Source organism: Daphnia pulex, chromosome 9, assembly GCF_021134715.1.
Source record: "Daphnia pulex isolate KAP4 chromosome 9, ASM2113471v1".
NCBI classification, from domain to species: Eukaryota; Metazoa; Arthropoda; class Branchiopoda; order Diplostraca; family Daphniidae; genus Daphnia; species Daphnia pulex.
Window position 1 is genome coordinate 8,837,820 of NC_060025.1, and position 11,499 is coordinate 8,849,318.

The window sequence follows — 11,499 nt, forward strand, 5'->3', positions numbered from 1 at the left end:
GCAGTCGAGAAAGTTTGTTTTTCTTAACACTAGATGGCGAGAATTATGTAAACAACAGTTGTAAACAACGAGCAGAGTAGGAAAATTTAGTTTCAATTCGTTATTAATAACACAGTTATTAATTTCCTTTATGGTAATATGGCTTCATTGAAATGCTAAGTCATTCATTAACGTTTAGATTTACAGTTACGCAAATCTAAATAATCGTCGGTGAAAGAATTCCAATGAATGATAAGGTTCGTCACCTTATCAGTGACTTTATTAGTGAATGACACAAGGTCTCCAAAGCAAAAGTTTACTGATAACAAATGTGCTTGTAGCTATAATAACCTGTAATACATCTGAGCCCTTTTAGTTGAAAGCCAGATCTTATCCCATTTGTTTGAGAGTATCGAAACCTTTTGAAGATGAACACAACTATTAATAATCCGGTATGGTATAAGATTACAATGTTTTTCAGTTTAAAAAAATGAAGTTTTTTTTTGCAATATTATAGGTTATTCCATGTGTGATGAGCTTACCTGGAGGTCGTTTGCAGCAAGGGAACCTTATTGTTATTCATGGTCAACCCACTTACAACAGCAACAGGTAAGACAGTATGACTGTGTGATATCCAACTTTGAAGCGGTTCTATGCATTTCTTTAGTTAGCTCATTTCTGTAATTGTAGTGATAGATTACTAAATATAGATTTTTTATTCATATAAAACCTACATGCCTTATTCCCCTCCTGCTTCATAAAATTAGGTTTGGCATCAACTTGTTACATCAGGGAAATATGCAATGCGTCTTCCATTTCGATGCCCGTTTCGACCAGGGTCAGACTGTGCGCAATACTAATTTTCCGTCTTCATCCTGGGGGCCGGAAGAACGATCCACGTTACCCTTTGCCAAGAATAGGCACTTTTTTATGGAAATAAGATGTTTGCCGGATCGATTTTCGGTTCGCTTTCTTTTCAGATAACACATGTCGAGTCAATCTCTTGCCGCTTTAGCTTTCATTTACATTCACCACGGTTATCTTTGCTTCGTAGCTATATGCTCTAAATACTTTGTTATCTTGGATTTACCTATTTTTTCAAAAAATGTTGCTGCTTTGTTTATCGCCGTTTGTGCTTACTTTGTCTGTCATTTGTCCAGGTTTTGTGTGAGCTTGGTTTGTGGGCAGCAACGGGAACTTGGAGATATTGCATTTCAACTGACCTCACATTTTGACACAAACTGGGTCATCCGCAATAGTAAACTCAACAAGGAATGGGGTGTCGAAGAGGGAACGACGACACACAAGTTTCCTTTCAAACGCCTTCAGCCTTTCAAAATTGAAATTTTCACTAGTCCGTCCTCTTATCTGGTGAGTCACTGTCCAAATAACGTCGTCCACCAGCATCTGATTATTGCTATGCATGTCCGTCTTGCAATGGGCTTTTTTTTCGGTGTGTCACGTTTCCTATTCTTCGAAATAAATCATCTGTGATAATAATTTTCATTTGATTGATTCACGTCTAGATTACCGTTGATGGTAATCACCACTGTGAGTACATCCACCGAGTTTCGTATTCCGAGGCTAACACTCTTCAAATCACTGGAGATGTTCAAGTTAGCATGATTGAATTCCGATCAGCAAATACTTTCCCGACATTTCCATCGAGTAACCGCCTCAACGTGGCATACCCGGTAATAGTAATTTAGCAAATGAAGCTATATAGATCATCAGTTTAATTATCTCTTTATACCTTTATTTCCATGTCGACATTTCCAGCCGCTTCCATTTGCGTCGTTGATTAATGGACCTCTATCAGTGGGAAATGAAATTCAAGTCCACGGACAAGTTAAGCCGCATCCCAACAGGTATATACTACATAATCGTGATAATTCAAACTTATATTAAGAGAAGTTAAACTTATGTTTGTTTATTTTTCTCCCAAGGTTCCACATTAACTTGCAGCAGGGATGTCAGTCCTATCCTCATCCCACTATGGTTTTCCACTTCAACCCTCGTTACGAAGGTGGGCAACGCACCATCGTCATGAATTCCTTCATTGGCAGCTGGGGGTCGGAACAACGGGTTGCGGTCCCTAGGAATCTATTACCTGGGAATAATTTCGTGCTCGCCATCAGACGTCAACCGTCTTACTTTGAAGTTTCGGTTAATGGATCCGTCATCGCCACGTACAATCATCGTATTGCGGCCGATATGGTCGACTCGGTGTCCATTGACGGAGATGTTATCATCCACAAAGTCGTCGCCTATTAAAAGACTGGGCCAAACGTATAATGCACATTCCCAACGACATCAAATGTATGCCACAAAAGTACCTGTTAGAAATTCCCAAATGATTATCCCTTTGCAATCGTGGTTAAGAGCAACATGCTTCCAATCGTCGAGAATTCCCTTTAGGTGGTATGTCTGGGTGCATTTAAAAAAAAATTGATTTGTTGCTTTTATTCTGTGGGGATATAGACCAATAAAAATAAAATAACATTGAGTTGCTCCAGCAGCTGTAAATTCTTAGTGAAATCAATTATCTGATATCTGAACGCAATACGAAAAGAAAAACTTGTAAATGATGTATTGGCCGTTGACGAAAAAATATTTGAAGCGAAATTTAAAAAAATGAAAGATTGAATAGAATTAAATCAGCTTGAACGATAAGCTCGACCGATTTTGGCGTTCCAGTTGATTTCACGAAGGACATTTTCACGCGTGTTGGAGACCGGTGGGAAGCCGAGCTCCCTCGCTTTCGGCAGGATTCCGAACGGACGATTGGGGAAATGGGAACTCAACTCGGATCTGACAGGATTGCTGGATGGATACGAAGCCGGGGGAAGAGGGTCCAGCACGGGCAAATTTAGCGGCGAATAAACCGGAGCTTCACTCTCCACTTTCTCTAGAACCGCTTCCGGCGACTCGACAGGTTCCAATGGCAACACAGAAGCGATAAAAATCGGAACAGCTGGCGAAACAGTTGGAATTACGGATACCGGTTCATCAACCAGAGGAACATCCACTGGTTCAGAATGTACAAAAGCAGGGACTTGGGGTGCTGCTGTTGGGATGGCTACAATCAAAGGCTCCTCTGCTACTATTCTAAGATCGACAGGGCTATCTTCCACTTGCGGCGCAATCGCTGGCACTTCTTCGATCGGCAAATGATCGTCGGAATGCTTTTCGACTTCCGGCGCTATTTCTTCTTCGACTACTGGAACAGGCTCGACGACATCCTGAAAGTCAATCAAAAGTGGAGTATCATCTACGACACTGGAATGGTCGACGTCAAATACTGATAACAATACTGCTGGCTCATCGATCAGGTCGGATTCCGGCAAAACGGCTGGGCTAATGTCATCTTGAATTTTAGTTGACAAATGCAAAGTTTCCTGATCGAATACAGGTGAGAAGACTTCGGTGGTTGGCGCTGAAGGTTCCAGGGTAGTCGCTACGGGATCCGCAATTCTAGTCTGCAAGTATTTCTCTGCCACATTGGCGTCGTTGCGGGCGACTCGCTGGATGTTACCGAAGCTGCGAGGCAATACTCTAGTCATCCGGTTGGAACGGACCGGGCCGGCGGAGCCGGTAGACAGTTGCAGCAAAAGCAGACAAGCCAACAGCGCAATGCTTCCTCTCTGAAAATATCAACAAATAATGGAATCCATATTCAACTTTAAAAAGGCCAAATTTTATAATTATAGTCCATACACTTACGTGAAGGCGATTCATGGCGAATGAGAGGAGTCAAAGTTGTTGTTTACTCGGCAGACTGAATCTGACTGAAGAATAAAGCTGCAAACATGCTGATTATATAGTGGTCGACTTGCACATATTTTCCAGCCTTTTATTTTCGGCCGATTTCTTTCTTACTCAACTTTTACCCATTAACTAAATAAGGAAGCCCTGAATGGTAGCATGCTGCTGAGCTCTGCGCTGTTTGTCTCGTCTAGTAGTTTTACGACACACCAAAGAAAGGGAAAACGCAACCGAGAGTAATGTATTCATTTGCCTCACAGCTTGCGGGAGGAAGCAGCAGCAGCAGGAGCAGCAGACGATTAGCGAACGTGATTTCCCATCGTCTAATTTACGACTGGCCTGCGTTCGTTCGTCTAGTTTCACTTTTTTGAGCGACGACGGCACCTGCTTCTGCTCGTGTTGCCACACAGTTAAGGATGCGAGGCACCAGTGAGAGTTAAGCGCAAACCCCAAAACGTCTGCTGCATTAAATATTCGACGCACCGCAGACTATAAACAGGAAAATGGATGGACTTTTGCCGCATGTTTGTGAGCAGAAACCCCACCTCTCTCTTACCTCGCCCTACCAGACTTGCATGTAATCATTTTTATTTCGCTCTGCTCTAATACATTTCTCAAGGGAAAAAAATAGATCTACACAGGATTGCAGGGGTAAGAAAAATAGTTGAAACGGTTATGCTCAGTTATGCTATTGTTCGGGTTCTTCCAGGTTTTCACTTAAATAAGGACGTACTTGTACCATTTCAACCTGTCGTCGCTTTCCATTTCTTTCGGTAAATTCCGAACTTCTTCCAAGGGTCTAAATGACATCTGCGGATTGCGTAACCTAATGTTTGCCGTTTTTATCAAATGGCGAGGATGAAACCTTGAAGGATTTTCTACCTACATTCATTTTAACTTGCTGAGTAATAGCTTTCTATGAGATTTTTCTTTAGATGATACAATGAGCTATTTTAATCTTCAAGACTTTCATCTTTCAGCGTCATTTTATTTTGGAAATTCTTGGATGGTCGTACGGTAATTACATATTAAGCGTGAAGCAATCATCCACGAAATTTCGAGTTCATACCCTTTATTAAGTCATTTATGTTACTTTTTAATCAGGTAAATCATACACTCTTCGTTAAATATCGTCGTCGAGCACAACCAGAAGAGGGACTTTTGTTCTCAACTGGATCGATGAGATTAAAACGTAGTGTTGATTTCTAGCAAATGTTACTGGGATAACCCCAGAATAAGAAAGACTTAGATCTGTGAAGTGTAACGATGATGTACGTGAACTTAAACTGTCTGATCTAAAACAATTAAATGGGGGGGTGATACAAATTATTGTGCAGTACGGCGCTATACTTGCTTGTTGAAACAGTTCATGATTTAGAATTAGGCAATTTGATAGTTGAAAGTACGAAAAGTACGAAAATTACGAAAATAATACTTTCGAAGGAAACAACGAACGAATTTCAAATCTCAGTCTAAAGCGCTTAAAAGATTTGAAAGTGGAACCAAGTAGACTAATTGTATCGCTATTTCTAAATGTGTGACTTTCTATTAATAAACCTTCCCAGTTCCCACTAATGTATTTATGCTTCCAGACCTCAACACTCAACAGCCAATTGCAACCTCCATCATCTTTAAATTTCAAGGAGTTTGCTACAAAACAGAATAAGACATAATCTGTGTGATTCATAGAGTCGCTAAAGCAGCACAATTTTGACCTGAAAGGAAATCACAAGACAAATCTATAGGCAATAAGTGGGAGTTGAAATCGTAAAAGATGTCTAACAAATTATTTGCTGAATATATAACTCGTGAGAAATTTTATGTTAGTGCCATCACGTGATGGCACTATTAGGCCTATGTCAAATAAACACGAAAATGGAACAAATGCTTTTTTGTTCAGCTCAACATGGTTAACTATGGTATGACTTCTTGTTGAAAGCAAATTTTCGAAACGGATTTGATTAGCGTAACTGCTGATGTAAGAATCATATTCTAATAGCCAATGTGTATCGATAGATGATTGGAGATTCTGTCATTATAAGACCATTTCTACAACGGAAACTACTCATCCCAAATGTAAAATTTTGAATACAACTAATATCAGAATCAATTTTCATACACGTTAATTCCATGCAGTTGATTAAAATTATGGAATCAACGACAGTGATTTCACACCAATTATTTCTTGACATATTTTATATTTGACCAAACATATTTGACTATATTGTCATTAACCGTTACAGCGTCTAAGTATCAGTCAAGGAAAGACAATTAAATGAGGAGGTGTGCTGGGTATTTCAAAAAAATAGTTGGAGAACTTGATTGGTGTAACTGCTAGTCTTAAGCCTCTTGGAATGTTACCGCAACCTTTGGCTTTTTCAAATTAAACTGGTATCAAACACTCACGATGCTATTATAAGTCATGTTCATTGTATCAAATGTTTTATATCTTATTACATGCAGGCAATTTCAAAATAGAATGAAAATGCAAATCTACCCTGGGCGAATTGGAATGAAATACACATATACATTGAAAACACAGCTGCAAAAAAGGAGCTCACCAGAGATTGTTTCAATTGGGAAATGACTCAAATGAGCTGGTGCTTTAGTGAACCAATAAAAATTGGTGTTTTCATTAACGAACAATAATAATGTAATTACGAAGAATGCGTTTCTTAAAGTAATTTTCCAATTACCCGTTCTCGTATTCGATTGATAATCATGATATCCGATGAATTGTCGTCCACGTATGTTAGAACCAATACAATCTTATTAATCTTGATTATTTATGTAAATTTTAGTGAATGATGATGTAAACCATCTAAAGAGAATTAATAAGAACTAGGGCTAAGCCTGACATCTTATTAATCTAATTAGAGTAACATTATCATATATCACATCCTTGAATATAAACTAATAGAAACCATCCTATATATATCAAGTTGTAGAATCGTGCGTCGATACAAAGTCAGGAGTGAACGTCGAAGTTTTGATATATTATTGCGAACTTCTGATACAATTCGTTCATTAAACAAAGCCAGACGAAGGTCTAATGATTGTTCACATACGAAAATTAAGGAGCAACCAATTAGTATACTCATATTTAACGATATTCACTTAAATTGTCTAGATTTAGTTCTGAACTGATTTAAGAACCGCCCGAGGGAAGTCTTTGTTTGGATAGATATAACTTATCGGTAACTTTTGTTTAGGCCTACATATACGGCAACCACGTAAACTCAAAACTTTTTTACTCAGATAAATTTAAGCTTGCGGCAAACGTCACGTATACTGTATATGGTATATTTATCAATCTACCGTTTATTTATTCGAATTCAGTTGAATAGTATAAAAATGAAGAGAATTTGACACCAAATAGTTAAAAAAAGAGGGCACATGACGGACGGATTGAAGCCGAATTACCTGAATTCAGCCCAATTGACTTGAACACCAAAATTGTCTTGCGTGTTGGATATGGGAGGGAAGCCCAGCTCCCTCAAACGAGATTCGATCGGACGGCCGGAAGAGTTACTGACCTTTTCATTTGGATTGTCTGTAGTGATCAGATCGTACGAATTGTTTGGCTGATATTTGGACGGATCGACGCCAAAGGAAGACGACGCTGTTTGCGTTTTGGCATCCAACTCCAGCGGAAGAGCGCCAACGTTGTTCCCTTGTTGCGCAATGATTGCTGACTGATCGGGAGCTTCCGGTAATGAGGAACTGATTTCCTCTTTCTCTGGGAGTGCTGCCGTGGATGGTAAGATGGTCTCCAGAGGCAAATCGGCAACGGTGATGGGTATGGCTGATGGACCCTCCGGGACACGTACAATTGGATACGTTAACGGAAGTTCCGCTGGATTAAAAGGTGCTTCCGCAGTTGGTGAATGATAGAGTTCAGATGTAGTCGGAAGCTCTTGTTCTGGAAGAAACTTGGAATAGGAAGGATCCTCCAGCTTCTGAATTGGCTCTTGAACATTAGATGACGTCACAGTTTCAACTGAATCTGAATTGCGTAATCCGCTGTCGACATCTGTTGGCAGTGCTGGAAACTCGGTCTCGTCAGACCCATCAGGTGAGATCTGACCCTCAGGTGAGTCTGGATAATTTCCGATTGGGCCAGTGTTATCAATTGCTTCCGGTTCATCTAAGGGAACGCCCTCAGCAGTCGTCGGTAGGAAGGATTGGCCAGGAGTCACTGAAACATCAGCTCCATTCTCATCATTAGGAATAAGGTGATCATCTTGATCGCTGCGAGGAACTCGTTGAATGTTGGCCAGTATGTTGCGTAATTTCAAAGCAGACGTACGAGGTGAACGAACCGGACTGGAGTAACTGCAGCCTAGCTGAAATAAAACCAGGCAAGCTACAGCCACTGCGTTATTTCTCTTCTGCATTGAAAATGGACCAAAATTATCTAAGTGGTTATAAAATGAATATTATATAATTTGAGGCCTAATTACGTTGAGAAAATTCATGTTGCAAAGGCTCGGTGCGGTGCTGGTTGTGGTGTCTGTTTTAGTTTCTGACTGAATGTGAGTGAACGACTAAGATAGCGACGGACTTATATAGCGCTGGCATATAACTTGATTTCCATCACAGCAGCAGTCGCTTTCTCCGCAGTTTTCCTGCCATTATATAAACCCACGTACAAAAACCCATTACCGCAAAAATCATTTTGAAAAATGTTTTGAAGTTGAAATCGTTTCTTGTATATACCGTTATCGCTGCCGGTTGCCCAGCAGAGAAACGGTTGGCCGTTTTAGATAGCTGAACGACATGCAGTCGAAAGGGAAAATGGCGAGACTGATGCGTTGCATTTGTCTGCCGCCTGTAGCCCGTGGCAAACAAAAAAATAGAAGCGACAGAAGATGATTATTAGCGCATGCGTGATTTCTATATCGACTTCTATACTATACTATCCAGCAGTTATGTTGGACTTTTTCCCGTTTTCACTTCTTTTTCAAAGAAGCACCTGCAGCTGCTCTTTCCAAACAATTAAAAAGACTTTTGTGCGGCAGACGAACTGCGCTGTTACTCCATTATATTTAAGTGTAATAACAATTTTGATCCCCGTCATAGAGCACCGTGGATCGTTCCAGCTTTCTTTTTATTTCTTTCGTTATTTTGCTGCTTGCCAACAGCATTTGAGACGTGCACAAATGTGACGACAATTTTCACCTGTGCGTTTCTTACGCAACTTTTATTATTCATATTTAGACAGACAATCGTTTAGCGACGAAAGGTGACGGCAAACCTTCAAACCTTCCCGCCAAAGATTTCATTTTTTTTTCCCGGTTAGGTATAGAATTCAGTGTGGTCAGATCGATTCCCAGCATATTATTTTTTATAATGTTTGTATACCCACAAATAAATACATCGTTCATTATATTTTGCGGCTTTGATTCGTAATCTTTTGTTTTGATGGCCGCGGTATATATAAAAGCGGTCAACGCAAAGTCGGAAATTACTGTATATATATACTTTTGGTTAGCCCTTATTACATTGATTTTGGGCTAACATTAAAGATATTTGGGGGCATATTTGATGAGTATAATAACTGTGAATATATTTCTCTATTTAACCAATAAAACGTGTGTCAAGCAGCATATATGACATGACAAAATAAAATCAGAAGCTTGAAAATCTAATCTATATTAGATTGAATGATATTATATCTGACTCAAATTATATAATATAACCGAATATAACTGAAGATTCATTGTTTGTTTTTTCGCTCCTATGTATATAATTATTACCACCAGTCGATTTGATAACCGAAATTCTCGTCCGTGTTGGACACCGGAGGGAACTCCAATTTCTTGGGTTTGGAGTTGCCGAACGGAATCGGGGGAAAGTCGTCTTCATCCGAAGCGTCAAGATTAATAGCGACCGGGAGAGCAGCGGGGCCGGGGAAAGTCGGCGGGAGATAAATGGGTTTATCTAATTCTTCGCCAAGATAGGGATTAATGGTGTCGGGAGGATTGTAATAGGAAGTTTTAATCGGGCGATGATGTTTGGGTAGATTCTGCTTATCGCCGCCCTTCGGCACGCCATACTTCAACGACAAAATCGGAGTGGTCTTCTTCACTCCGCTTTCGGTATTATTCAAAATAAGTTCCGGCAATGTCACTGGAGCTAAAACGGGAACTTCGGTTGATGGAGGATTGTTGGTACCGGCACCCAAAGGTGCGGCGGTTATGCGAGCCGATTCCGGAGCAGTTGGGACTCGCACTGCTGGATAAAGTGGAAGATCCATCGGAGTTGTAGAAGCGGAGGCATCCGAAGAGACTTGGTCGATCGCCACAACGTCAGGTGTTACAGCCGCAGGATCGATGGAAGGATCGGTGACATATTCAGATTGAGCATCAGCATCAGTTGACCCACTGATATCTGCCAGCAATTCTGATGGACCAACTGGACTGGACTGGAAGTTTTCGACGGGATCCTCTAAAGGCAATGAATTGTCGGTCGTGGCGATCAAATCTTCGCTGGGATTCTTCACATCTACTAAGGCCGTTTCGTGATTCTCATTGGTCAACTGCTGATTATCTTGATAATCGCTTGTTCGGGACTCGATATTGGCGTACTTCCGGGATGCAAAGGGACTCCTCACTTCACTCCTGCGGGAAGAACGAACCGGACCGGCGCAGCTGGACGACAGCAGTTGAATCAAAATCAAGTAGCTGATACACGCCGTAGCCCTACTGCATCTCAACTGAATATAGGCCTACGAATAACAAACAAATATGGTTCAGGATTTATAAAACATATTGCAAATCAACTGCTGCTATTTGATAAAGAGAAACTCACGCTAAGAAACCTCATGGCGAATTATATAGGCTACTTTGATGAAACACGTTATTTGTCAGCAGCTAAACACTTTCTGACTATAAACGATGGGCCATCGGCCAGCTTATATAGCTCCGGATGAAGACGCGGCCCTGTTTTTTTTCGCATCTATTTTCATTTTTCAACACTTGGCGTTCCTATTAGCCCATCCCTCCTTAACTAGTTAACCGCAAAAACCAAACAACAACAAGGGAACAAAAAAATCATCCGGAGAGAGAGACGACAATTGGTTATTGCTCAGCATATGTATTATACATCCAGCATAGTGTACAGAGTCTACCTAGCAACACGACCGCCCGTCCTATTGTTTCACGCGTGCGAACGAGAGGGAAAATATGGCGAGTGTTCTATAATGAAGTTTGTAGTAGAAGACAGCACTGCGTGTGGTTTCTATCGGCTCAAAATTTACGACTTTTGCATTTATTTTCCTGGTTTCACTTAATAGAGCTTCCAATTTTTGTTTTTCCCTTTGGAGTATTTTTTTTGTTCTCGAACGAATTCAACTTTTTCCGGGCGAAATTCTTCTGCAATCTGCTCTTTTTTTTCTATATGAGCAGTTTATTGCTGCTCAATGAATGAAATTTAATCTCAATTGACTTTCAATAGGTACGAATGTGTGTGTGCTGACTGCTGAGCGAAAATATAGTATAAGTGCACCAGCAGGTGGTCTATATGCTCTTTCTTGAATGTTCTCACTGCCATTATAGCGCGCTCTCCCAGCAGGCTGTATAGTATAGCCTATAATAAATAGCAGCAGCTTTCTTTATAATAATTCTCTTGCGATATTAGAACAGCCAGGGAATAAATGTTATGAGACTTTCAGCTGCTGTCTCTATGTCACAGGTGTGTGTAGCCTTGTATTATACAAGGGTTTCACCCGAACCCAATAACATTTCCTTATGG

General features: G+C 40.5%; 4 protein-coding genes across 12 annotated transcripts; 1 reads left to right on the top strand and 3 right to left on the bottom strand.

Moving 5' to 3' along the window:
- The first annotated feature begins 31 nt into the window (after positions 1-31).
- LOC124203149 (galectin-4-like) lies at positions 32-2,485 on the top strand. 2 transcript variants are annotated; one of them, XM_046599796.1, is made up of 6 exons: positions 32-431; positions 497-588; positions 1,140-1,350; positions 1,506-1,673; positions 1,759-1,847; positions 1,926-2,485. In XM_046599796.1, exons 1-6 carry the CDS (start codon positions 408-410, stop codon positions 2,251-2,253), a joined length of 912 nt encoding a protein of 303 aa, XP_046455752.1. In that variant the 5' UTR covers positions 32-407; the 3' UTR covers positions 2,254-2,485. The 2 variants fall into 2 exon arrangements, with proteins under 2 accessions (XP_046455752.1, XP_046455753.1); XM_046599797.1 differs by lacking the exon at positions 1,140-1,350 and adding an exon at positions 747-942 and having other exon boundaries at positions 44-431.
- A 61-nt stretch (positions 2,486-2,546) lies between these two features.
- Positions 2,547-4,075, bottom strand: LOC124203147 (magnetosome-associated protein MamJ-like). 6 transcript variants are annotated; one of them, XM_046599791.1, is made up of 3 exons: positions 3,703-4,075; positions 3,282-3,623; positions 2,547-3,221 (listed from the first exon to the last, which is right to left on the bottom strand). In XM_046599791.1, exons 1-3 carry the CDS (start codon positions 3,715-3,717, stop codon positions 2,637-2,639), a joined length of 942 nt encoding a protein of 313 aa, XP_046455747.1. In that variant the 5' UTR covers positions 3,718-4,075; the 3' UTR covers positions 2,547-2,636. The 6 variants fall into 6 exon arrangements, with proteins under 6 accessions (XP_046455747.1, XP_046455751.1, XP_046455748.1 ...); XM_046599795.1 differs by having other exon boundaries at positions 3,294-3,623; positions 3,703-3,835; XM_046599792.1 differs by having other exon boundaries at positions 3,294-3,623; positions 3,697-3,789.
- A 2,972-nt stretch (positions 4,076-7,047) lies between these two features.
- LOC124202387 lies at positions 7,048-8,618 on the bottom strand. Of its 2 annotated transcripts, XM_046598733.1 has the most exons (3): positions 8,464-8,618; positions 8,208-8,372; positions 7,048-8,135 (listed from the first exon to the last, which is right to left on the bottom strand). In XM_046598733.1, the coding sequence occupies exons 2-3, from the start codon at positions 8,220-8,222 to the stop codon at positions 7,164-7,166; spliced, it is 987 nt and encodes a 328-aa protein (XP_046454689.1). In that variant the 5' UTR covers positions 8,223-8,372; positions 8,464-8,618; the 3' UTR covers positions 7,048-7,163. The 2 variants fall into 2 exon arrangements, with proteins under 2 accessions (XP_046454689.1, XP_046454690.1); XM_046598734.1 differs by having other exon boundaries at positions 8,208-8,595.
- Positions 8,619-9,287: 669 nt separating this feature from the next.
- LOC124202386 lies at positions 9,288-10,649 on the bottom strand. Of its 2 annotated transcripts, none has more exons than XM_046598731.1 (2): positions 10,558-10,649; positions 9,288-10,474 (listed from the first exon to the last, which is right to left on the bottom strand). In XM_046598731.1, the coding sequence occupies exons 1-2, from the start codon at positions 10,570-10,572 to the stop codon at positions 9,500-9,502; spliced, it is 990 nt and encodes a 329-aa protein (XP_046454687.1). In that variant the 5' UTR covers positions 10,573-10,649; the 3' UTR covers positions 9,288-9,499. The 2 variants fall into 2 exon arrangements, with proteins under 2 accessions (XP_046454687.1, XP_046454688.1); XM_046598732.1 differs by having other exon boundaries at positions 9,288-10,462; positions 10,558-10,585.
- Positions 10,650-11,499: the final 850 nt, after the last annotated feature.